The sequence below is a fragment of the Camponotus vicinus genome, unplaced genomic scaffold (genome assembly GCF_025532165.1).
Source record: "Camponotus vicinus isolate PSW18456_S1 unplaced genomic scaffold, iyCamVici1.0 SCAF_14, whole genome shotgun sequence".
Classification (NCBI taxonomy): domain Eukaryota; kingdom Metazoa; phylum Arthropoda; class Insecta; order Hymenoptera; family Formicidae; genus Camponotus; species Camponotus vicinus.
This window is the reverse complement of record NW_028141950.1, coordinates 4200475-4227625: the sequence shown is the minus strand read 5'-3', so window position 1 is coordinate 4227625 and position 27151 is coordinate 4200475. Positions and strand designations below refer to the sequence as shown.

Below are 27151 nucleotides of genomic sequence, written 5' to 3'. Positions count from 1 at the left end.
AATTAATCAAGAATTAATTATATATTTAAAATTATTTTATTTATTTTATTTTGCACACTATTCGAATTGAAATTTTTTAAATCTTGCTGTTATCGGGTTCGATTCGTCTTGCGCGCGCAAACGGTACCCCAAAATTATTGTGTTCGCACATTTAACACAAACTTCAATGGTGCATGGATTTTATTATTTATAAATATAATCGTTCGTAATCACATTTCTATAAAAAAAAATCGTTATATCCATTTAATTTTCAATAAAGAAATATATTTCTTAATAATGAAAGAACATGTTTTCTGACGTGCATATCAATTTCGTGAATAGAAAATAATGACGAGGGAATTGTCGTTGATTTATTACTGAAATCATTGCTATTGGGAATAGTCCGGAAGATCCGGGATTCGTTCCCTCCTACAGTGAAGTTCCCGACGTTCAATGGATCACTTAACTTTTTTTCGCAGATTGATCTTGCGAAATCTGATGAGAAACAAGATGCTAATCGTTCTCCATTTTTAAGATCGCTCTTCTTTTTATCGGATATTACCGGTATGTCACTCGCGTATCTGCATTTGAATATTTTGAATATTATCGATTTATTTATTTGTCGTGTTTTATTGCAAATTTTAAATCGCGAATTTTAAATCGCGATTTATCTTATAAAAATTCGCAAATATATCGGTCGGTGAATTGTATATTCGCAAACATTACAGACCTCAAATGTTTATCGAAATATCTTCGATTTTCTATATTTACGTGACAATAATTATATCAGGCTCGTGTCTATTGAGAGCTTCGATTATTATACCATAAAAATTATACGTATCGCGATCAAATATTCCGCATATTATCGATTTATTTATTCGTCGCATTTTCTCGTGAATTCGAATCGCGATTTATCTTGTAAAGATTCGTAAATGACAGTGAGTTCTATATTCGTAAATATTACAGACATCAAATTGTCTGTCGAAATATCTTTACATTTATGTGATAATAATTATATCGCGCGCGATTATAATGTCTATTGAAGCTTCGATTATTATATTATAAAAATTATACATATCGCAATCGGATATTCCGAATATTATCGATTTATTTAATCGTCGCGTTTTCTCGGGAATTTTAAATCGCGATTTATCTTATAATTTAACGTTATCTTATAATTTAATCGTTGACTTATACATCGAAGCTTTTTCTCTTTTACCATGTCTTTGAATATTGTCTTTAATGAGTCCGCACAAAATGCGCCAGTAATGCAAATACTTTCTTCTACAATCGTAGAAATGATTTTATTAATGACTCTTTTGATCACGATTATTTACGTTACATATAATTACGTTACATTAAATTCTATTATTGCATATCTATTATTAATAATAAATGTCGTGTAATTAATTATTCTCGTCTAAACTACGTAAAAATTTTTAGTAAATTTTATATTATACGTATATTTTGGACATTTTCGTGTAATAAATTATTCCATGTAATAAATTATTTTGTATTAAATTTCATTTCGTGTAATAAATTATTCCATGTAATAAATTATTTTGTATTAAATTATATTTTACATAAACTTTTTTATTAAACCCTATGTATTGAAAAAAAATAAAAAATAAAAAAAATTTTTCCTCCTCGATATATCTCTACCTTAACGAAGGCATTTGCCAGGTGAGGATGTTTGAGTACTCTAATGAACCTAAGAGCTATGCCGGCGATAACACACGCCGATATTCATATAGAATTCTATTCTTATGTTTAAAATAATCTTAAGTATCTTAGATTGCTTCTTAAGGTTCCGTTTAGTTAGTAACATAAGTTATATAATAAGTTATATAATAAGTTATATAATAAATAGTTATATAACATTTTCCAACTTACTTAAATATAAGAGTGAATTATGAATCTTAAGACGATCTTAAATATAAGAGTGAATTATGAATATTGGCCGTCGTTACCGGCAGGGACACTCATGCCGGACAGGTCGAAGGGGAAGAGTCAGACTAAGAGAGATACCAATATTATTTATATATTAATATATATTAATTATTTATTATATTAATATATTAATTAATACATATTAATTAATATATAATATTATTTATTATATTATTATGTTAATATTTTTGAGTAAAATGAAGCAAAAGAGACAATAATCGAAAGAATAAAGAAAAATAGACTTCAGCAATTTGAATATTTGTTAAAAATGCCTGAAGACAACAAATGGCCACAGAAAGTATTCCGATGGACATCACAAGAAGAAGAAGCGTTTCTATAGTTTTTAGGACGAGGCAGTGCGACAGTTCATAACAATCCGAAGATTCTAAGAAAAAGATGCATTGGACAGAGACGCATAATGATTAGACATGTAAAAAGACAGCTTGCAAAGAGTAATAAAATTTACTAATAATGTAATAATAATATATTTTGTAATTATGTTATACTTTATTATTAAGTACATTGTATTATATAATATAGAGCATTTTAAATATAAAAAATATTGCAGCAATGAAGATTATAATAAAATATTATGTGATTATAATATTATAATATTATATATATATATATATATATATATATATATATATATATATAATTGTATATTGTTAATCGTGCTAAGGAAGGGCCAAAGACGATCCGAAATATTCGTTATTTTTGTAGTTTTTTAGTTCGAAATAAACAACAATTAATAAGAAGGAAATGTTGTTTCTTTCCTGCGCTCCAACTACCGCGCTGTGGCATTTATGTGCAATTTTGATTTAATTAATATGAAATAAATTTTTATGAGGGAAAATTATTTTTTGATATTTATATAGAGTCAAATATAATTCGTTTCCGACGTTTCATCTATTTTTCAATCATTTAAACATAATTCGGATTAAAAACGCGCACTTTAAAACGTCGAATGGTAGAATCGTCTAAATAATTAACATATAACGAAAAGCTCCATAAAAGATACATTAATCTTTTAATAAATAATTATGTAATTAATCTATATAATCTAAAATATTTCTCTATACTTTAATATTCCGCGCATATATTTATTAAAGAATGTAAAATATTTCGATGATGAACGGACAATAACATCTTGGCCTTGGTGGCGTAAACAACAGCGCGCTAATATTTATATGCCACGACTTTGGTATTATTCGCACAGTGACACTCGAGCAAAGATAGTGATACAAAATACTTTGTATATTATCGAATTAATAATTAAATGATTATTACATATCATGACTTCAATTATATTAATCTTTCGATCTTATAATTCGTGTTAATATACATATATTATACATATATCAACAATGAAAATAGCATTTAACAAGTAGTATTGAATTTGGCCCAATATAAATGTCGAGCGAATACGTCCCTCGTGTGTTCTCTATCTCTTACAATATAATAAAGTATATTTCTTGTATAATTATTCCGCGATGAGGCATGCCGTGCAAGGTATCTCGCAATTGTTTTATAATTATAATTAGTCGTATTTTCGAGAGTGAGTGCCACGAAAAAATAACAAAGGACGAACAAGGGAGGAAAAGGATATTGGGAAAGGCATATAGGTCAGGCAACATACGGAGTAATGAAATTGCGTGGTAAATGATTTATAAATTTTTTATATCATTTATATTATTTTTTAATTAAAAAAATTACTATCGTAAAATATTATTAAAATTATTATTACCTGATTAGTAAAATTATGATTACCTAATGGATATATCGTTACGTTTTGAACGGCTTCAACGAATCTAAAATAATAAATTATACTTTATCACGAAATATATTTGACTATATGTATTATTAAAGAAGTAATTTTACTCGTATAAAACATATAGTAATTTTATTCGTATCACTATCTATATGTTATTGAAAATTTATTGCCGAAATATGTATTTTACGTACTATAAGATATGTATACAGGATATCTGATAACTTTTTGTAGTCCCGAAGTGTGAAGGTAGATTGGCTCAAATTAAGAAGGAAGGTGCTCTGTTTTGCAATATTAGTAATAATTAACGAAAAATTAATTAAAGAAAAGCGGCCAATTTGGGTGAGGCAATGAGAGTTGTCCGATTATAACCTTATACTAGGCGCGCGGCGGAGAGTGGGGAAGGAGTGGTAAGTTGGGGCACATTGTTTAATAAATAATCAATTTTAATTAATAAATTAAAATACTTCTATAATTTATTTAATATTACGCAATAGTGTATATTTTATAATATATAAAATATTTCGGCAACAAATTATCAATAACATAGTGTTCGATTTTGGCAATATAAAATATAAACAGTAGCGCGCTATACGTTACCGCTTTGTTATCATTCGCAGGATGACTCTCGAGTAATAAAGTAGTGGTGAGAAACGCTTCGTATATTGTAATTTTTTTACTAAACACGATTACGATTAGTATCGAAACATAATTTGCTATAATTATTAATAAAAATTAATTAATTAAAAATTAATTAACGACATGAAACTGTATCGTAACGATAAATCTTTATCGAATCGCAATCATTCATTACCGCGATTAAAAATTGATACAGGGAATACATAAAAGAGTATATGAGAATTAATTATGCTATGATCTTTCGATCATTGCTGCTTATTATAATATTCTTTAACAATATTAGAATTAAATATATTTCGACCAATGTTTTAAATTTTCTCAATCCTTGTTAATTAAACACACAATTTAATCGAGAACCGATTAAATTATAAGAATATTAAAATATTAAATAATCCAAATAATCCAAAATATTAAATAATCACTTCGACCGTTGCGATTTTTACGGACAATAATTATTATTTTAATATTTAGAATCACAAATATATTTCATCCGTGTTACTTTATCGTTCTTAATAATCTAAATATAATTTGGATTGCGAGAAAACACGAAGTAAAACAATCGAATTATAGATGCAAATAATTAGCATAACGAAAGGCTCCGTGATAAATTGTTTAATAAATAATCAATTTTAATGAATAAATTAGAATACGTCATTAATTTTATATTCTGCGTTAATGTATATTTTATAATATATAAAATATTTCAGCAACAAATTATCGATAACACGGCGTTCGACTTTAGCAATGTAAAATATAAACAGTAGCGTCCTATACGTTATCCCTTTGTCATCATTCGCACGGTGACTCTCGAGTAATAAAGTAGTGGTAAGAAACGCTTCGTATATTCTAATTTTTTTACTGAATACGATTACGATTAGTATCGAAACATAATTTGCTATAAATATTAATAAAAATTAATTAATTAAAAATTAATTAACGACATGAAACTGTATCGTAACGTAAATCTTTATCGAATCGCAATCATTCATTACCGCGATTAAAAATTGATACAGGGAATACATAAAAGAGTACATGAGAATTAATTATGCTATGATCTTTCGATCATTGCTGCTTATTACAATATTTCTTTAACAATATTAGAATTAAATATATTTCGACAAATGTTTAAAATTTTCTCAATCCTTGTTAATTAAACACACAATTTAATCGAGAACCGATTAAATTATAGGAATCTAAAATATTAAATAATCACTTCGATCGTTGCGATTTTTACGGACAATAATTATTATTTTAATATTTAGAGTCACAAATATATTTCATCCGAGTTACGTTATCGTTCTACTTGATAATCTAAATATAATTTGGATTGTGAAAGAACACGAAGTAAAACAATCGAATTATAGATGCAAATAATTAGCACAACGAAAGGCTCCGTGATAAATTGTTTAATAAATAATCAATTTTAATGAATAAATTAGAATACGTCATTAATTTAATATTCTGCGTTAATGTATATTTTATAATATATAAAATATTTCAGCAACGAATTATCGATAACACGGCATTCGACTTTGGCAATATAAAATATAAACAGTAGTGCCCTATACGTTACTGAATGGTTTAATAAATAATCAATTAACCTTAATCAATAAATTAAAATACTTCTATAATTTAATATTCCGCGCACGAATATTTTATATTACAGAAAATATTTCGGCAACGAGAGAATTATCAATAACACCGTGTTCGACCTTGATAAACAGTATCGCGCTATTGTTAATATGTTACACGGCTTTATTAATGTTTTTGACTTACGATCATTCGCACAGTAACCTTGAGCAATAAAGTAGTGACGTTTCATATATTATCAAATTCTTTCTTTACATAGTCGATCTTGGCGATATAAACAGTACCGCGGTAATGTTTCTGACTTACGGTCATTCGCACAGTAACTTTGAGCAATAAAGTAGTGACGTTTCATATATTATCAAATTCTTCCTTTACATAGTCGACCCTGGCGATATAAACAGTACCGCGGTAATATTCTTGACTTACGATCATTCGCTCAGTGGCTCTTGAGCAGTGAAGTAGTGATGTGAGACGTTTCATATATTACCAAATTCTTTCTCTAAACACAATTGCAAGTGCAACGAGGAATTTTTCGTGAATAAATGTAAGTGCAACGAGGATTAAAGTGCCACGAGAAAAGAGAGAAGAAAGCAAAAGAAAAAGGAGGTTTTAGAAGTGGAAGGATCAATAAGAGATATGATGTAAGTCATTAATATAAATTATTTATTACATTCATTATTTATTATATTGTTGCGTCCCCGCGTCCCGTCCCGCTGAATGTATTCGTCACCCGTTGAATTCTTTCGAAGAAGATCGTTTTCGCGCGCGTTGTCAAGATATTGTTATAAACAACGACTGTCAGAGAGTCTAAGCCTAGCTGTCAAGTGGTGCGGACGCGCGTCTATTTGTGATCCGTTTTACGATTATTCTGAATTCTTGTATGTTACTCGCGTTTTATTAAAATTCTTGTGTACCTTAAATCGCGTTATTATTTACGAGTGCACGAGCGTCAGCGTATGTCGATTGTCGCGCGCGTTCGATATATATCGTTCCGCGGACGTAACAATATATAAATTATTTATCATTAGTATATATTCAAAATATACATATTTCACGTTTCGTTTTATTTCTTTGATAGTGATTCAATAGTGATTTTAAATTGTAACATATATAATACATACACTTATAAAAAATATTCCATTTTATTTTAAAATAATTAAAACATTTATAAAATTTTTTATTAATTATTATTTTCAGATACTTCTTATATTTCATAAAACATTTCATATTAATATATTTATTTAAATATTTCATGTATAAAAAAATAGAAATTTTTTTATTCATCATATTTTTAAAAGTTTATATCTAAGAAATATAAATTATTTTGTAATTATGCAATTTATAACATTAAAATATATCTATTTAAAAGTAATAATGTAAAAATTAATTCCGCGCAATAATTAGTTTTAAAATCAATTATTTTGAACATTGCTTTATATAATATATTTTTTCTCTTATCTTTTATATTTTTATTTATCGTTTATTTGCGAATTAAAATTTATATAGTTTATTACAAAATATATTATATATTATATTATATATAAAATATTATATATAATATAACCCTCCCATGGGGTACACCTTGTCGCGGTGGGAGGGCTTAGTACTTGGATGGTGCCTTGAGGTTTGTCTTAAATTTTTCTATTTATGACAAATCTTAAGGTGCTTGAATGGGAAACTAAGTACCCTTTCCGTCGTCGGTGCCGTCAACGTGTCGCGGACGGCGGCGTCTCGTTACCGCGTTTTGGCATTTAGCTTTCTCGCGTCATCGCGTTTTCGCGCTTCCGCGTTGGACATTTTCGTATAAATCCCAATTTCATTATTTTTAACGAGTCTCTACTTCCGATGCCAACTAACTAGGATTTCGAGTTTGCACACGTTGCTATGCAACGTACACTCGTGCTTCGTGCTTCGTCAAGTGATTCGGCCCGAATTCGTTAGAAGTCGATCGATTGCTCGGAATGGTCGTTAATGGGTTCCTTCTCTTTGCTCGTCTACAGCCACACGCACTGCGTGTGTTAACCCTGTCGAGGAGTCGAGTGGATTCCCCTAGGCACGATTTTCGCTCGGTAAAAGAGGTTGCCTCCCCATTTTCTAAATTGCTGAATGTTAGCATTTAAAAAATGTGGGTATCCTCTTCTTTTGCCGTCTACCAGCCTGGTGTAGCCATATCCTGCATTGCGGGAAACTTCGTGTTCCGGGCGAAGCACCTGAAATCGTGCTTAGCGGGTCCAGGTTCGGTACGAGATAGGATAATTATGCGCGAAAAAGAGTTGGTGAACTTCATTTTCCTCTATTTCCGTCAATCGTTTCGTCTTCTTTCCGGTTTGGGCTTAGTCCTTGCTCGTTGTATCGTTGCATTCCTGACCTGTTGGCTCAAAGCTGATTCTCATAAGTGAAATGGGATTTTCGCTCGTACCGAAACCGGGAGTGCCGTTCAAAGTATATACATATTAAGTATATACATCGCGCGACCAAATAGAAAATTTTTTATCGCATCGAAATAGTGCGGAAACCGTTTAGTATCGCGCGTAAAAGTGCGAAAATAGCGATATAAAAATATCGCTCGTGAGTGCGGGAGTGCCGTTAAGTATCGCGCGTCTAACTGAGAGGAGGAGGAGGCCTAGGAGAGGCATCAGGCTCCGGCAGAGCAACCTTCTGGTAAGCAATTTATTTATTTGTAATTTGTAATTGTATTTGTAATTATATATTAAATATTAAATATATTTATTATAATTTAAATTAAACAATTAATCGCAACAATTAATTTGATGTTTTTATTTATATTTTTTCATTTATATTTAAATAAGAGGGAATTAAAGAAAAAGATTTTTAAATTAAAGCTATAATCTTGTAAAGGTGTAAGCTTTTATAAAGTTAGAGAATTATTAGTAATGTTTTTTAAAATTTATAGAATTATTTTATTAATCTGCTATTATTATATGCATCGAATATAAAATTTAATATATACAATAATTTTTGAAATATTAATTATTTTGAACGCTGCTACATTAGAATCTTCTTTTGTATGTTATAGATCGATGCAACAACCCTGATGATCTGAGAGGAGGAGCAGGCCTAGGAGAGGCATCCTGCACCGGCGGAACAACCTGATGGTGAATATTATTATTTATATATTAATTGTTATAAATCGTTAACTTGTTATAAACGAATAATAATTCGATCTTATTATTTAAATGAATTAAAGAGAAAGATTTTTATAGAAGTGATAAAATTTTCTATTTAAAAAACGGTTTCAAAAATTTATAAAATTTTTCCATACGTGTTTATCTGCTTATTATTTTACACATCGGATATAAAGTTCCGCGCGATAAAAATATTAATTGCATTTTGTGAGCATTATTATAAATGAATTTTATATTTGTATGTTACAGACAACTAGCTTCAATAACAACAACTCCGCCGTTGCGCATCAGTGCCGGTGAGTGAAAAAAACTTTTATTTAACTTTAAGGTAACGGATTCGTAGAAATTGTAGATGTAGATTGTAGATTGTAGATAAATCCGTTGCCTTAAAATGGATGAGCTAGGATGGATTAAATTAAATAAATTAAATTAAATAATTAAATTAAATAAATTAAATTAAATAATTAAATCATATTAATTAAATTAAATTAAATAATTTAACAAGTTCTTTCGAACTTATGCTTTGCATCTACTGCGAAAATATATTGAAATATTAATTAAAAAAAGAAGAGATCAAGAAAAGATTTTGTTGTAAAGATTTTGTCTAACTTATTAAATAAAGGACACGCATTAACAATTATTAATTTTACCAATTGTTGATGCTAATTTATTCTTATAATACGCACTTATCTTCTAATTGCTCATAGCTTATCCATCGTAGAATTTGTTTGTAGATATTGTTTTTAAACTTTACTTTAACTTAATATAAAGCCAAATGATTAATTAATTAAATAATTTGTAATATGATAAATACACATATTAATTTTATATTTTATTATAAAATATAATTTATAGAAATTTGTAGTAATTTGGCTTTATTTCAGTTAAAATAAAGTTATATTCAATATTTAACGAACGATCGTGAAATCGAACGATCGTTACTAAATGAGTGTAAATATTTCACGCTCTTTTGCCAGTAATTATCTGGCAAAAAAAGGAGTAATTATCTCCTTCTTCGATCTCTGATTAGAGATCGAGAATGAAAGTGGCCAGGATCAACGAAAGGTAGGTTCAACTGGCCTGAAGAGTACGGTTAGGGTACGCGGTTAGGGCACGCGGTTAGGGCACGTGACTAAAATATATACATGATTAGGTGAGGTGATGATTAGAGATAGGTTCCTCAAATCTCGAATAATTTTAGTTAATCAGGAAGTAGGGTTGTTAAGGCTATTAAGTAAAATCATTAGAATTCTTCTATTAATATTAGGGTTGTTAGGGCTCTTAAGATCATTAGAATTCTGTAATAGTAGGATTGTTAGAGCTATTAAAATTATTAGAATTCTTTAATAGTAGGGTTGTTAGCTATAAGAGAGATTCATTCTTTCTTTTAATATTCCAATAATCCTAGAGGTAAATTAAAATTATTTTAATTAAGTTGAATTTATTTTTAAAAACGGTGTGAAAATAAATATAACATGTTTTAAAAATAAAAATGTTTTAAAAGTGAAATTTAAATTATCAAAATTATCTTCAGAAATATTAAAGAAATTGCATAATTATTAACGTTTAAGAAATCTTAACATGTTATATTTTATTTTAAAACTTAAAAATATATGTGTATTAAATCAAATATAATATTTAATCCAAATGTTAATGCTATCAATATCAAATTATTATATCGATGTTATTGAATATTTGAATAAGTCGAATATTATTATTTGATATTGATAGCATCATAAATTTGTAAATTGTAAATTGTAAATTGTAAAATGTAAATTGTAAATTGTAAATTGTAAATTGTAAATAGTTATAATTGTATTTTAATTATAATCTAACATTGATATTTTAATTGTAAAATACAATACAATTATGACTATAATTATATTATATGAAATTGTATTTACGATTGTAAATTCTTATGTAAATTACACGAAAAATTATCGAAAGTATACGTATAATGATTACATAATAGTAATTAACATAATAGTAATTCATTAAATTAAAATATTTGTTTCTGTAGTATATATTTTTGAAATATTCATAAAAGAATAACTGTTTGTATTTTCACGTTAGAGAGTCATTAATAAATTCGGAAAATTTTTATATAGAATGTAAAAATTCGATGCTAAATTAATGATTAAATATAAGCATTATAAAATTTGACGGACACCTTCGTTACAGAATCGCGAGTCAATTATTATAAATTTAATGATATGCTTTCCGTTAGCTTTATTTATTTGTGAATTCCATATCGCGCGGAACTGAATATTCTTAAAATAAATTATTAAAGTATGATTGCGAAAATACCATACTTTTTCCGCGTCCTTTTTGCGTTCTTGTACAAGATTACCATTTTAACAAAAGAATTTTATCGCTGTCCCTCTCGTCAAATAATATTTCTAAATATTGCTAATTAAATATAAAGAAATGTTGAATAAGAGAGTGAAGATTCGATGTGATAAGTCAACGATTAAATATTAGCTTCACAAAATTTAACGATCACCTTCGATATTATAGAATCGCGAGTTAATTATTATGAATTTAATAATTTGTTTTTTCAGTTATATTTGTATTTACGAATTTTTTTTTTTCGTATCGGAAAATATTCATAAATAAATTAATAAATTACCGTTGCGAAAACATCGTGTTTTTCTCGCGTTCTTTTTCGCGTACTTAGACGAGATTGTCGTTTTAATAAAAGAATTATCGTTGTTCCCTTCGTTAAATAAACGTTAATGAAAGTTGCGTGGCTCGTACCGCCGAGGAGTCGAAGTGATTTTCATCATGGAGAATTATTTCTCACCGGTTCTTGTGAGATCCATTCGCGACGTCTAGTTCGGTGCCCTGTTGAAAATTGGGGATTTTTATTGTAGGAATGGAACTAATCCCAGGTTTTCCTGGCAATTTCCGACAGCAATGATTTCGGTAGTCATTCAACGACGAACGCCATACGTTTCTTTAAAGTCGAATTAATTTAAATAATATATATTTAGATGTGAGAGAAATGCATCTATTCTTTTCTTCGTTAAAAATGTTCTGTCATTATTAGGATTGGTATTATTATTGCCTAATGCCAGAAATATTGAATAGTAGATTAAATATGGATATAGCGTTGTGTATAAATTTTTATTTTTCAAGTAATTTCATATTGTAATAGTTTTTATTAACTGTTTGATAAAAATGATTACGAACGAATATATTTTATTATTAATTATTAATTATTTCTAGGTACTGAGGATATTAATATTAGTTTTTAGTTTCTTTTAAGAAACTATTTACAGGTATTGGACATCCATCGCCATTTTAGAATATTAGTTTTTAGATATATACCATTTTTTATATGTATGTATAATAAAATACATGCACAAATTAACGTATCCAAAACATTTTTATAATTTTTATTAATATTATATATTATATATACGCGAAATTATACATGAATGTTACATAAAATGTGCGAATACTTGAAAATTTCGAGACAAATCGAATGGGTATCCCTATATCAGTAAGATATTGATTAAAAGAAAATTATTAATTTAAGCATTATAAGAATAAGAATCTAGAGAATTAATCTAGAATTAATTATATATATAAAATTATTTGATTTATTTTGCACGCTATTTGAATTGAAATATTTTAAATCTTGCTGTTATCGGGTTCGATTCGTCTCGCGCGCGCGAACGGTACCCCAAATTACGTGTTCGCACATTTAACACAAACTCCAATGATGCATGTATTTTATTATTTATAAATATAATCGTTCGTAATCACATTTCTATAAAAAAAATCGTTATATCCATTTATTTTTCAATAAAGAAATATATTTCTTAATAATGTAAGAACATGTTTTTTGACGTGAATATCAATTTCGTGAATTGAAGATGACGAGGGATAATTGTCATTGATTTATTATTGAAATCATTGCTATCGGGAATAGTCCGGAAGATCCAGGATTCGTTCCCTTTTACAGTGAAGTTCCCGACGTTCAATGGATCACTTAACTTTTCTTCGCGAATTGATCTTGCGAAATCTGATGTAGAAAGAAGATGTTAATCGTTCTCCATTTTTAAAATCGCTCCTCTTTTTATCGAATATTACCGGTATGTCATTCGCGTATCTGTAATTAAATATTTTGAATATTATCGATTTATTTATTCGTTGCGTTTTATCGCGAATTTTAAATCGTGATTTATCTTATAAGAATTCGTAAGTAAATCGGTCGGTGAATTGTATATTTGCAAACATTACAGACCTCAAATGATTGTCGAAATATTTTTGATTTTCTATACTTAGGTGATAATAATTATATCGCGCTCGTGTCTATTGAGAGCTTCGATTATTATATTATAAGAATTATACGTATCGCGATCAAATATTCCGCATATTATCGACTTATTTATTCGTCGCGTTTTCTCGGGAATTTTAAATCGCGATTTATCCTGTAATTAATATTATCTTATAATTTAATTAATCGATAACTTATACATTGAAGCTTTGTCGATCTTTCCACATCTTTGAATATTGTTTTTAATAGTCCGCGCAAAATATGCTAGTAGTGCAAATATTTTCTTCTATAATTTAAAAGACGATCGATAACTTTATTAATGCCTCTTTTAATCGCGATTGTTTACATTATATAAATCTTATTAAACTCTACTATTACATCGATAGTTAGAGATATAGTTGGATAATTAGATTATTAGAGGGACCTTGATAAAATCATTCCGTTATTCTCTATTAAACGTGGCGATAACGCGATTTTTTAATTATATATTAATTATATTTAAAATTATAAAGTCTTAAGATTCATTTTATTTCATTTAACTAATCATGCGCGAGATGCAACATGTATTTTCAATATGTATTTTTTCAATCGCGACATTTATATAAAATAGCGTATTAATCGCAAACAAAACGCAAATAAATTCGCAAATATTACAGACCTCAAATGTCTCGAAATATCTTTACATTTGTGTAATAGTAATTATGTCGCGCGCGTGTCTATTGATGGTTTCGATTATCATATTATAAAAATTATACGTATCTCGCAATCGGATATTTCGATTATTGTCGATTATTTATTCGTCGCATTTACTCGCGAATTTTAAATCGCGATTTATTTTATATTTTAATTATTGATTTACATCGAAGCTTATTCTATCTTTTCGCGTTTTGAATATTTCCTTTGATAATTTACACAAAATACGCCAGTAATACAAATACTTTCTTCTACAATCGAAGAAATAATCAATAATTTTATTAATGACTCTTTTGATTACGATTATTTACGTTACATAAAACTTATTAAATTCTATTATTGCATATCGATTATTAATAATAAATATCGCGTAATTAATCATCGATGATTAATCGATCGTTAATCAGTCTTGTCTGGACTATGTAAAAATTTTTAGTAAATTATTAGTAAATTTTATATTATACGTATATTTTGGACATTTTCGTGTAATAAATTATTCCATGTAATAAATTATTTTGTATTACGTTTCAAATTATATTTTACATTAACTTTTGTATTAAACTCTGTATAAAATTAAAAAAAATTTTTCCTCCTCGATGGTATTTTCACCTTAACGAAGGCATTTGCCGGGTGAGGAGGTTTGAGTACTCTAATGAACCTGAGAGCTATGCCGGCGGTAATGTACATCGATATTCATATAAATTATTCTTATATTTAAGATCATCTCTTAAGTACTTAAGATTCTACTCGGCTAATAAAATGGTCATATAACATTTTCAAACTTTACTTAAAATGATCTTAAATATAAGAAGACTATAAATATCGATCGTAGTATTATTACCCATGCTGGACAGGTCGAAGGGGAAGAGTCAGACTAAGAGAGATACCAAAATTATATAAATATATATTATATTAGTTATATTAATATTTTTGAATAAAATGAAAGAAAAATACCTAATATAACTTTTAATTTTGTATTTCAAATTAAATTATTATTATTTTAGACATAATAATTTCCTTTCTTTGCATTTCTATTGTAATCTAATCTACTAATCGATTGTTTCTCTTTGATTTAAATTTGCGATGATTAACCGCTTCGTGAAGAAAATCGCTCTGACGTCAGACTGCACGTCATTTTCACGCAGTGAAAGTCGTACGGACTATATTCGCACCTCTTTATTCGTCTTTTAAAAATAAATAACAATATATAAAAATAAATCCAATATACTGTGCATTTTCTTGAGCACGTTATTGAATTGAAATTGCACGAAAGAGGAAAAGAAGAACAAGACTATGAATAGATATTTCCATCCTTTACTAAAGAAAACCAAAAATATCTCTCAATTTTTTCTTTCTTCGGGCAAGTCTACATATATGACCAATATGATTAATTGATTCTATCTTTATATATTTATCATTATGTGTTATTAATTAAAGCCGTAGATAATGTTCAGAAATCAAAGTCGCGCGAATGTTGAGCGCAGTAATGGCCATGCGCAGAAACGAATGCGCACCGGTTCGGCCGCCATATTAGTTCGCTCCATTGCTACGTCATACGTGAATCGGAGTCATACGCAATTACGCGGATCGTCGTACATCCGCATTTTTCGCGTCTTTTAACCGTAAATAAACGAATATCGCGAGTGAACAAGCGTCGAGAATGTCCAAGGATAATCGCGCGACTTTTATAACATGTCGATGGAAGCGCGGGACAGCTGTTTTTGACAGTTGGTGACGGCGTGATCGCGAAGGTGGAGCGAAGTCGCGTCGCGTTATTCGCGTCCTTGATGATGATTATCGGTTGCGAGCGAGTATCGGGAGTGCCGAATAAAGTGTCGCGCGTTCGCGTTGATGATATCGTGTGAGTTTGCGTGCATCAAGATCGAAATAGGACGTCCCGAGGCGAGCGAACGGAGCGGCCTGTGAAACAGCCGGTGAACGGTGAGTTGATTTGATTTATCATATTTGCGTGACAATTCGTGCTCATTCGACGCTTATACAGCATCGCGATGTCCCGAATTACGTTCGGGCAAATCGGCGCCGCATCATAATTCGATGCGACGCGATGCAATTCAAGTAAAGTCGATCGAGTGAAGATGGTTAGGCTTGAAATGATTTGAAGTTTATTTTGTATACGCGCGTGCAGTGCTGGCGCAGCCTATCTTGTAGGGCTGCCAACTGTCAAATGATAATTTTTTCGATCTAACCCAACCTAACCTCTCAATGTCTTCAGATGTCGAATGTAAACACGAGCATATGTTGCGTGGATTTTACCATGCTTTTAAAAATAATATTTAATCATTAGTGTAATACATTTTATTACATAGTATATCAATCGTATTAAATGTGCGACTTAACAGTGGTACAGTTTTACACATTTTAATGAGAAGCATATAATATAATTGGTTAGGTTAGATTAAATTAATCAAAACAAGCTGCTGAGATGATGCATTTAACGTAATAGTATTAATTTGACGAATGTGCAGCTACTGAAGTTAAATGATATTTATGGATACATTTTTAAAGTAATCATGAGTGTTGTGTCTTATCTCAATTACATGAAACTAAAATACAAAATATTTATGTATTTCACATTAACGTTATGCATTACAAGTACTATATTACTTATATTTCAATTGTATTCAACCATATTATTTCATCGATGAAGCTTTTCATATACCGCAGATAATACAATACTATGCATGGAATACGCAGGTAATACATGGCACAAAAATAACTTGCTCTCAAGTATTGTGCGCAATTCTCAAAAATAAATCAAATTAAATTATTTTCAGGGATCCAAAAATCATTACATTGCCAGTTTTGTATCTTATTACAACTGCGATATTATCACCTTTTAATATGTGCGATATTACATACACAAGATGTATAAATTTATTTGGAACGTGCCTAAATTTTTATCTTGTTTATAACATTAGAAGAGAAAATTGCAATCTAATGAAACAGCGGTGGAATAATTGGTTGATGACACTGGCCTACAATATTACTCTTTCCATCATTATACTTTTGGTGCTTTTTTTATTATGCGGATGTTATATTCGTAAATGTAGTACTTGTAATGTTGTTTATTATATTGTTTCGGAAACATCACAAGAAGATTATTCATGAGAAAAATCGCGATATTTTTTGAAATATTGTGTATAGCGGTTCAAATATTGATATATTTTTAGAATTTGTAGAGTACTATCCAGAATTTTCCAATTAAAAAGCCAGACATGTGAAAAAATTTTTTTTCATAGAAAAAATAGTAAAAATATAACGTTCAAAAATTACATTTATATAAAGTTTATTTTTATATTAATTTATTTATATGTATTACACATTACTTTTTTATTATACATATATAATGGTATATTATTTTTTTTTTATTTTACATAATTAATACTTATAAACATATACATGTAATATACTGTAAACACTACAAAAATCAAACATCGTAAATCAAAATAAAAAATCATATTAATTTGTTGTTGAAATTTTGTACATATACTAAATGACGATGTAATGTGTATATACATATATGTATATATACCTATGAAGAGAGAGAAGAAAAGAGAGGACTACAAAATTCATTTAAATTAAAAATTTATTTACATTTATATACAGCATTAGTGCTACCGGTATTTCGTGCACATAGCACGGAACAGAACCGGAAATTGTGCACGTTATATGTTACCCTCTGGGAACATTCGTCGATCTTAGCTTTGTAGTTCACATCCACGTGTTTAGTGTTCACAGAGAGCGTATCGCTTTCAGGGATCATCTAAAAGCGAGCGTCATAATAGCTTTCGATCTTGTCCACGGTCTTACATACAGGTCTGGAAACTCCGGTGGTGGGGGAAGTCTCACTTAGTGTGTCCGTTTTTCGGGAGTTCACAGTTTGCCTGCTGGGTTCGCTGCGATCTAGAAGTCGCATTTAGACGTATGTTAGAGAGAGAACGACTACTGCCGTCTATCTCTGTCTCTCTCGCTCGTATTGCGACTTCTAGTCGAAAAACGGACACACTAAGTGAGACCTCCCCCACCACTAAAAAAGGCCTGAGTTTCCAGACCTGTATGTAAGACCGTGATCTTGTCTCTCTGGAGTTACATAGTTGAAAACGTGTTTTTGTAGTGTTTATGGTAATTATAAATTATAATGCAAATAAGTATGCATTAAACAATGGAAAGTGGCAGTCACAGTTGTTTTATTACTGCGCCTGGATTCTGTCCGGATTGTGGTTCGATTTTGCCATTACTTGATGAAAATAAAGCTACCGTTGTATGTTTCGCATGCAAAAGGGAATGGAATTCTGAAAGTACGTATTCCGAGATACAAGAAAGTATGTAAGCGAGATACTCGAGTCTCAATTATTTAAAAAATACATGACTTAGAGTTTCATTGAAATGTCACTCAAGTATGCTATTGTGAAATCTTTCACATTCAAAATTAAGTAATAGAGTTATTATATTCAATTATAATTACAAGAATTTACATTCGTTTGAAGTCAGGTTTTGGTTTTTCAGCATTCGGGGATATGAAAATGACACATACAATTCATTTTAATTCTAAAGACACTTATATATCCGCCAGAGAAGCAGATGATAGTGACGATGATGCGGATGGGCCAATTGTAGAACGACCATGTCCTCAGTGTAAAAACGATAAAATGTCATATGCTACATTACAATTAAGATCTGCTGATGAAGGGCAAACTGTATTTTACACGTGTACTAAGTGCAAGTATGTTTCTATGCAAAACAATATTATCACTTATATAGACTATTTATATTTGTTTATATTAATCCCTTGCGGTTAGATAGGCGCTGATCGCCAAAGCTTTTTCAGCACTATATAATCCGCAAGAGGATTAAAATAAAATATATCAGATTTTTATATTGCTCATAATATTTTATTAATAAATAATTTATCTTATATTTGCAGATACAAAGAAACAGAGAATTCTTAAAGTAAAATTTTTTATTACATATATTATTTTGCGTAAAGTACTTATTATAACAAATATATGATTTTTTTATTTCTTTTACTTCCCTTTCTTTATATTATATGAGATAATATATTGAAGAAATATAAAATTCTTGATGACAATTGTAATTTTTTAATTTTTTTTGAAATTTGATATTCTGCGCATTTTTATTAGAAAGTATGTGTGATATTAATCTACTAGTTTATTATTAAATGTTTATTATTAATCAATCCACATAAATGCTTATAACAGGATAGTTAAGATATAAACACTTCATCTCTTAATAAAACATAGAGCTTTATTTATAATACACTCAACAAATAGTGGTGAAAGAGAGTACATCTGTCATAATTTTATAACTCTACTGGGCCATTGTTACAATATCTTCTTTCTAACAATGCTTTATTACCTTAGTGTTCAATTACCTTAAGTGTTCAATTAAGTAATTCTCTATGTACAACATGTGTGTCAGGATAAAAGTTAACAATTATTTTAATAAATTCATCTTGATCCACTCTTGAAATTGTTACAGTGGTCCTTGTATTAAAAAACTTTAATAGTTAGAGAATTTGTCGATAGTTTCTTATTTAGGTATATATAATATATATTGTGTGCATTTACACATTGGCACTAATATTTGCCCATAATCTAATAATAATAAGAAATAGATATGATATCTCATTTTAAGAAAAAGATGTCTCGATAAACTAATTGCTGTCTAAAGTTTATATTTAGTTCTTATATAAACTATAGAAATACAAATATGATATAAAGTGATGTAATTGCACTTTCTTAATACTCTGGTATACCCACAAACATTAGAATAGAGGAAAATAAAATTTATATTTGTAACTAAAAGATTTCTTCAATTTAATTAATACATATATGGAATGTGTGAATTCTTATTTCTACAACTAAAATTTAACACACATCAAAAATTTTTAAAAAGCTTGCTCTCTTAAAATCTGCCTATCTTTGAAGAAAATTTGAATCGATTTTACTTTAAATTTTACAGATTTTATTGTAGTATTTTCAAGACTATAGAGAATTTTAAAGTAAAGAGGGAGAACTGCGGAAAATATTTTAAATTTACTTCGTTATTTAATTATATACGATTTCATCATCATTTAACATATTTGAGATATCAACAGCATTTGTTAATCTTGACAACAAAAATTTTTGCCATGGTAAGATAGAGTCCAAAGATCTCGAAAGATAGGATTTTATTATTTATACATCTCTCGCATGAAAACACGTGTTCCTAATAATCTATGTATTAAAATAATATTATTAGAATTAATATTTTTACAACGCTGTTATCAAACGTGATGCTCACACTTCCCAATATTATGCTCGATAGCATGTAATACATATGTCTTATAAAAAACATACATTTTAATAATTTGTATATATTATCATATACCTTTATTACATGTTCTCTTTGCAAATGCTTTGTACATATTTTTATAATGAAATAGCTCTTTCTTAAAATGTGCAACAATTTCATCATGATTAAACTGATCTATCATGATACTAAAAATAATATCTATAGTTATCTATAACTATAGATCGTTATAAAACATTCCTTTTACGTATATTTTCGACTTTGAAATAACTTGGTTACTATTTTGCATATAATTTTCATATATAATTTTTCGGTTACCATGAATTGTATTTTGTGTTGTCACACTTTCTTCCAAATTACATTATACATTAACAACGTTACAATAGTTGATCATAAAACAGTGCTGTGAAAATATGTAACGCTTCAAGAACAGTTCTTTCTAAATACATTTTAAAAATTAAGTGGCACAATTCCATCTTTTTTTTGTATGCAAAAGTTTGATTTTTACATTATATATTAATTGATTACATTGTCGGCGAATGTTGTAGAGTTCAATCAGCAAATTTGTGCTTGTACAATATTCTTACTTTATCTTTCGATTAGCACAACAGTATAATTATATAGCACTAGCATCATCAATATCGTATATCAGAGTAAGCGAGATTAATTTATTCTCTTTTATGAAACTTTTACTTAACTTTTTGCTGAGTATTCCAGAGCCTTAAGATAACATATATGAGTTCAGAAAATTCAGTTTTGCACAAAAATTAAAATTGCTTATAGCATTTAAAAAATATTGATTATAAATATATTATCGAAAGTTTAAATGTTGCATTGTAGATATTTAACAGATGCGTTTCAAATATGAATATGAATAGTTTACATGTCGCGTTGAATAGGCCGTAATAATTGTTTTAGAGGATCGTCGGTAATATTATTGTCGGACAGTATACGCAGTATACAATAACGTACTTTGGTTTTTTATCATCAGAAATATATCAAGACATACATATAAGAAATTATTTGCGAAAAAGAAAAAATATTTTAAACAGCTTAATGTACATATACATACATACATACATATATATATATATATATATATATATATATATATATATATATAAATTATATATATAAATAAATTGAAAAATATTGCATATCCATATTTCATAAAATAATAACATATTTCATATTATATGTGATATTTTCTTAAATGTTAACCACATTAAAAATATTCTTAATTTTTTCCTGAAATTTTAATATAGAAGATTTTAATATAGAAGATATCTTTTATTTTATTAAATTCTATATCATATGAAACTATTGGTTCTTGAAAATAATGTTTGTTTCTATTTTACTTCAAATGCGATATCAAATCTGATTCATAAAATTAGATTTTTCAAAAATGTTAGCCTCGTCTTAAGATGTACTAGCTGAACTCATATATGTAAATATTTTAATTGTAGTAATTTAATTTAACGTTGTACCAAAGAAGAAAAGAGACTGCGGTAAATAGTAAAAAAATTGAACGAATTCAAATAAGGAACACGATATTCCAGATGATCAAATGTGTATATATTTAATTCAACTAGTTTTTAAAAATGCAATTTTTAATTTTAAGATGCAAAATCTTTCATTAAATCGATACAATTAAATAATATTGACAGATGTTATTAAATGGAATTCTGCCAGTATCGAATCGCGAAACTATGAACTTACAATTAGTCGTGTCAATAATCAATGTTCATTTGATCATCCGGAAAACAACAGTTCATGCATTAATACAACATTCAAAGAATGCTAAGCTAAATCAAGTCGCGAATGTAAGTACAATAGCATTGCAACGATACGATATAATACTTTGTGGAATGTGAATAGTTAGGCGACGGAGCCCGCGCCGTGATTAGGCCTTCGATGCACCGTTTAACCGGGTATCTTAAAAAACGTATCAAACATGTTTCTCACAGACCTGCCCTGCGTAGTTTTTTTTCTTGATTCTGGTTAAGTCAAATTATTCTACCTCTTTTTTTTTCGCTCTTTTTCTCTCTTTCTCTCTCATCTTTCCACTCTCCCTTGTAATTTCATCGCTATGTACATTTTCTAAAAACGCTCATGTTACATATTGTACATAAACTCTGTACATACGATAGATTATTTACAAATTGGTAAATGTGAGGCAGGTGGTGTACAGCGTCTAGATTGTCATCACTATTCCATGCTCCGATCATGATGATGTTTGAAAGCATTCGTCGAGAAAGTTTTCTAGCGAGTGATACAGATGCGCTCGCGATTGGGCGATACCGTGGTCCTCGTCTGTATAAGTCTGCGAAGCACAATTATATTTATTTATCATTTCTATAGATTAAATTATATTTGTCACATCTCGATATTCATTGAGAATTGAATGAGACGCGTACCTGTTGTCTGAAGAGGATATCTTTCTGTTCCAACACTTTCGCAAGCATAAGCGATTGTTGGTAGTGCACATTGTCGTCTAGAGTCCCGTGAATTAAATAGTACATCTTATTTTTAATATTTTCAACTTTGTTGAGTAACTGGCCTTGCTCGTAACCCTGTAGATTATCAGGAACGGTTGGTAAACCCATAAACCGCTCGGTATAAATCGAATCTGTAAATTAAACAATCATGATTATCTTAATAAAAATTGATTACGCAAATTTGCTGAACAAAAAATGGAAGAACAAAAATCGGTCCAGATATTCGCACACACAGACACACATACGCTATTATATATGCGCGAAATATTTTATGCAGAAATTGCACAACTGACGCCGCATAAGTCTTTCTAACATCACCCTGTAAATCACGTATATTTTTCTCGCGTGTTCTAATGAGGGGAGGTAATGCTGACACGAATTTAAAGTAGTTGAAAAAGTAACATTAAAGCTGCAGCAGCACGTCTTTTTCACGGAGCATATTTTTCTTCGTTAAAATGTCGCCGCGTAAAAAATTCTTAGACAAATCCGAGGACCAAAAAGACTTAACATTCTCCACAAGTTTCTTGACAACATTCCCTTATAATAAAAAGTGTCAAGCGTATAATGGAAAAATTCTTCTTCGTGATGTTACTGATATATCACAATAAGCTAGAATACGTTGCAGGTTTGATTAATTTTTTATTTTTTCTATTTTTATCTCTTTATAAAGATTTCAAACGGGATATCTAGAACGAATCGGTAAATTTCAAAATGATTCAGCTCAATCTAAGATTAGATTTTACACCAATCGATTTTATTTAATTATATAACTAATATTTAATTCTAAATTCAGTTTCAAGATACAAGTTCTTTCCTACTTAACGCTGAAAATCCAACCACTTGTTGATAGAAAAGTTTTCCGGCTTTTATGTTATCGTAAATCAGGATTGCCTTATAAGAAGAAGAGTAACTTTACGGCACAGCTTTTGTTTTAGTTGTTTATTAAGAATCCTTTCTTTCTTTATTGGCCATCGTTAAAACAACCTGTATTATGCGTTAAGTAAGATTTAATAAATAACGAAAGAGGAAGAGAGTTATGCAGCTATCCTCATAAAATAATCCTGATTTACGATATCGAATCATTTTTCTTTTCTGTGACAGAACTTTAAATTAAATGTTATACCGTGAAATAAATTGCCATCGTGTGTTGTGTCATTAGTTTGGTTTTAATTACTTTATTACGTACCATAAAGGGCCCAATCCGTAACGGGCGCGACGGACATTCCACACTTGAAGACACCCTTTAAATCCATGGCGAGTGTCATGCCGGTCGCGTATCCACCATAACTCCAACCCCATATCGCCGTTCTTGTACGGTCGATGAAGGATAATTTGTCCTGCAGATGTCTAAGAAAAAAAAATGTTATATTTTATAAATGCTATTCGTGATATAAAATATTATTGAAAATATATGTTAAATTAGATATATGATTATTTATAATATATAATTGTGTGAATTTCGCAAAAAAATGCCAGTAGGAATCTAGTAATTCCATTTATATCGCAAATTACCTCAGCATAAGAAAAATGACTGTGGAAGAGAAAGAAAAATGTGAAAAAATGAGGATTTTTCTACTTACAAATTTTAAAACACGATATTTAAAGGAATTTTTCCGTGATAAAATCTTTTATCTCCATCTAAGCTCAAGCGGATCGCGCAGAAAAGCGCTACGAGATTACCTCTTTTCGTCGAAGAATACCATAACGCTCGTAAAAAGACAATCCTTTTCTCACTAAAAAGCATGAACACGGAATAATCGAGCACTTTGATAAGAATCGATGTTACTTTGTAATTTCTGCTTCCCTTTCTCCATTATCTTGCGTGCACTCTGCCCGATTATACATGCGATCAATGTGCTTCGCGTTAAAGAACATGGGGCATATAATCACCTTTCGCAAATTGTACGTGGATTACAATTTTCTATAAACTAGCGCATTATAATATATTATTACAATTATTTATAATTATTAAAAATTATTATTATTATTATTAATAAATAATTTATTATTATTAAAAATTCTCGAGAAGCCTAATTATCAATGTTTTAATAATTGTATTTTTAAATCGAATTTCTTCGTTTAGAACATACATCATAAATAATAATTTTTCTCAGAGATACTAATATAAAATCTTACAAATAAGCATATTTAGACAAATTTGATAAGGTTTATTTTGCATTTAATTTCGAATTTGCATTAATTTTGCTCTCTCTCTCTCTCTGACAGCATCTTATTTCTTCGATTATTCACTACTATAAAGGCAAAATTTTGAGAAAAGAAATTCAATCACAATATTCTTAGAGAGAAACGCACAGCACACAATTCGATCGAACACATCGACAGGCGAGAGGTGTGCGCGGTGACGATACCTCCGGGACCGTCCTATATATTTTTTAGATCTCCGTCGGAGATCGAGTGCCGCGTCCTGCCTCATGATTTCCGGAAACCCGGAGAGGGTTCCGCGCGCGAAGTGCCGCGCATCGCTCCCTTCATCCCCTTCATCCCTTCGACCCCCTCCCCGGGATAGAGTGGAAGAGAAAAGAAAGGGAAGAGAATTCGTATTTCTTCCTTCCAATCTCTTCGGACTATTGTCTCTGGCATCTCGTGTGTTCGATAATAATGGCCCCGCCGGGATCAGGGTGCCCATACCTATGCTCGGTCGAGCGCCCGTAGAAATAGTAACGGCTCCTCGTGCGGCGACGCGCGGCAGATTTCGTTTGCCCTCCTCCCGTGCCCCCGGCTCGGTGAAATTTATTTACCTCGTAAATCGACCGGCGGTACGTTGAATTCTATTTCTTCTCATAAGGAGAAAAAAACAAGAGGGAGAGAGGGAAAAAGAGAGAGAAAACTCGAACCGAAACTGCGCTTCCCCTCTTTCGTTTCGCACACACGTTACGTATCCTAGAATACGTATTTCGGGTCCTACGACGGTATTCCGGATGACCCTTTGTTTCGCCTTTTGCTCACCCATTGCTCGCTTGTTGCTTATCGAAAACGCCGCGACTCGATCACTGCGTGAATTTAAAGCAGGATTTTTCCGGCGCTTCGAATAAAGTCGCATCCGGGCTTAAATCATTGGGAGGTTTCGGAGGGATTAAATGAAATTGGGAAGGAGCGCGATAAAAACAAATACTAAAGAGCAAAGAAATAGATGTTTAAATCGCGATTATGGGATGACGACGTATTTTAAGATCTGATTTGGAATATCTCCTTTTTTATTATTACAAGGAGCAAAATACATATTTTATGCAACTTTCACGTCTTGTATTTCAGGAAATATAATTGCTTATCGGCATCAAATTTTTTTTCTCTAACATAAAAAAATCTTGTAACAAAATTTTTGAATTTCTCAAATATTTTTAAAATTATTTTTTTCAATATAATTAGAAGTATACATATCTTTATTACCTGATGCCGTTTATAAATATATTTTCTGAAATCTCACGTATTGCATTAATTTGTTCTTAGAAAATTTTTGGTATCTTTGCTTTCTATATAATTGTCATCTAATTCTGCAATATTCAGTCTCAATTAACTACAAGTTCATTTGCAGTCCACTCTCCCTTGGAGCAAACGATTGCTAATCGTTTCCTTTCAAGGGTTCATTTACGCTTATGAGGGGTGCGTCGCGTCGTCCCCAAGATTTTCGCGTTTCAACGCCGATTACAGCACTCGTTATTCACCGGTTAAGCGATCGTGGAAACAAGTGGGTAGGACTGGTTAGTTCGGTTGGCCGACTCGATGACGGAACAAAGGCAGACAGAAAGGGAACAAAACGCAGGGGTTTCGCGAAGAGGTCGCCGAGCGGCGAGCGGGTGGATGGAGCGGAGGGTTGCGAATGCGAGAAACGAAGAGGGAGAGATTCGCCGCAAAATGATGCGTAGGTTGAAAAGAGTCGGACGATTCCGCAATCGTTTGGAACGATTCCAAGTTCGCGGCTCGCTTTTTACGAGCCGGACGCCATGCGATGCCTCGGCAAAACACCATGCCGGAAAAATGTACGGATAGAGAATACGCTACTCGCGTTTTCGTGTATCTTTACATTGCGTGTCTGTGCTCACAATTGCGAAATTCGACGATAGAGAAGCGTGATAGTGAGGGTGACGATAATTTCAAACATTGTCCACCGTATCTGTTTGTCAGAGAAGTGACTTTTTGATTTCTCGGGAGATTTAAAAGCTTGTCACCCTATTAGTAATGCGAAAATTTCCGAAGTTCATGCACTAAGATTTTACTGACACTCTTCTTAAAGTTTTATGGAGATCGT

At 30.2% G+C, this 27151-nt stretch overlaps 2 protein-coding genes and 1 long non-coding RNA gene across 13 annotated transcripts in view; 2 read left to right on the top strand and 1 right to left on the bottom strand.

Moving 5' to 3' along the window:
• The first annotated feature begins 7873 nt into the window (after positions 1-7873).
• On the top strand, positions 7874-9441 carry LOC145965519 (uncharacterized). Its single transcript, XR_014436749.1, has 3 exons — positions 7874-8590; positions 8967-9045; positions 9325-9441. It is a non-coding gene; the product is annotated as an uncharacterized LOC145965519 (long non-coding RNA).
• Positions 9442-15615: 6174 nt separating this feature from the next.
• Positions 15616-19163, top strand: Rpi12 (RNA polymerase I subunit RpI12). 3 transcript variants are annotated; one of them, XM_083088854.1, is made up of 4 exons: positions 15616-15994; positions 18189-18396; positions 18581-18797; positions 18999-19163. In XM_083088854.1, exons 2-4 carry the CDS (start codon positions 18237-18239, stop codon positions 19021-19023), a joined length of 402 nt encoding a protein of 133 aa, XP_082944980.1. In that variant the 5' UTR covers positions 15616-15994; positions 18189-18236; the 3' UTR covers positions 19024-19163. The 3 variants fall into 3 exon arrangements, with proteins under 3 accessions (XP_082944980.1, XP_082944979.1, XP_082944981.1); XM_083088853.1 differs by lacking the exon at positions 15616-15994 and adding an exon at positions 17910-18128; XM_083088855.1 differs by lacking the exon at positions 15616-15994 and having other exon boundaries at positions 17919-18372.
• A 156-nt stretch (positions 19164-19319) lies between these two features.
• LOC145965350 (venom dipeptidyl peptidase 4) overlaps positions 19320-27151 on the bottom strand; it is a 326742-nt gene continuing 318910 nt past the window's right edge. For all 9 annotated transcript variants that reach the window (XM_083088819.1, XM_083088820.1, XM_083088824.1 and 6 more), the window contains 3 exons: positions 24071-24231; positions 22804-23015; positions 19320-22709 (listed from right to left, as the gene is read on the bottom strand). In XM_083088819.1, coding sequence (XP_082944945.1) covers positions 22611-22709; positions 22804-23015; positions 24071-24231 — 472 coding nt within the window. In that variant the 3' untranslated portion in view covers positions 19320-22610. The remainder of the gene's footprint in view (positions 22710-22803; positions 23016-24070; positions 24232-27151) is intronic.

Excerpts from the sequence above, each read along its gene's own strand:
- Rpi12 (XM_083088854.1), top strand. The coding sequence starts at position 18,237 with ATGGAAAGTGGCAGTCACAGTTGTTTTATTACTGCGCCTGGATTCTGT. Across the intron at positions 18,397-18,580 it reads GTATTCCGAGATACAAGAAA|CATTCGGGGATATGAAAATG; the intron begins GTATGTAAGCGA and ends TTGGTTTTTCAG. Across the intron at positions 18,798-18,998 it reads TACACGTGTACTAAGTGCAA|ATACAAAGAAACAGAGAATT; the intron begins GTATGTTTCTAT and ends TTATATTTGCAG.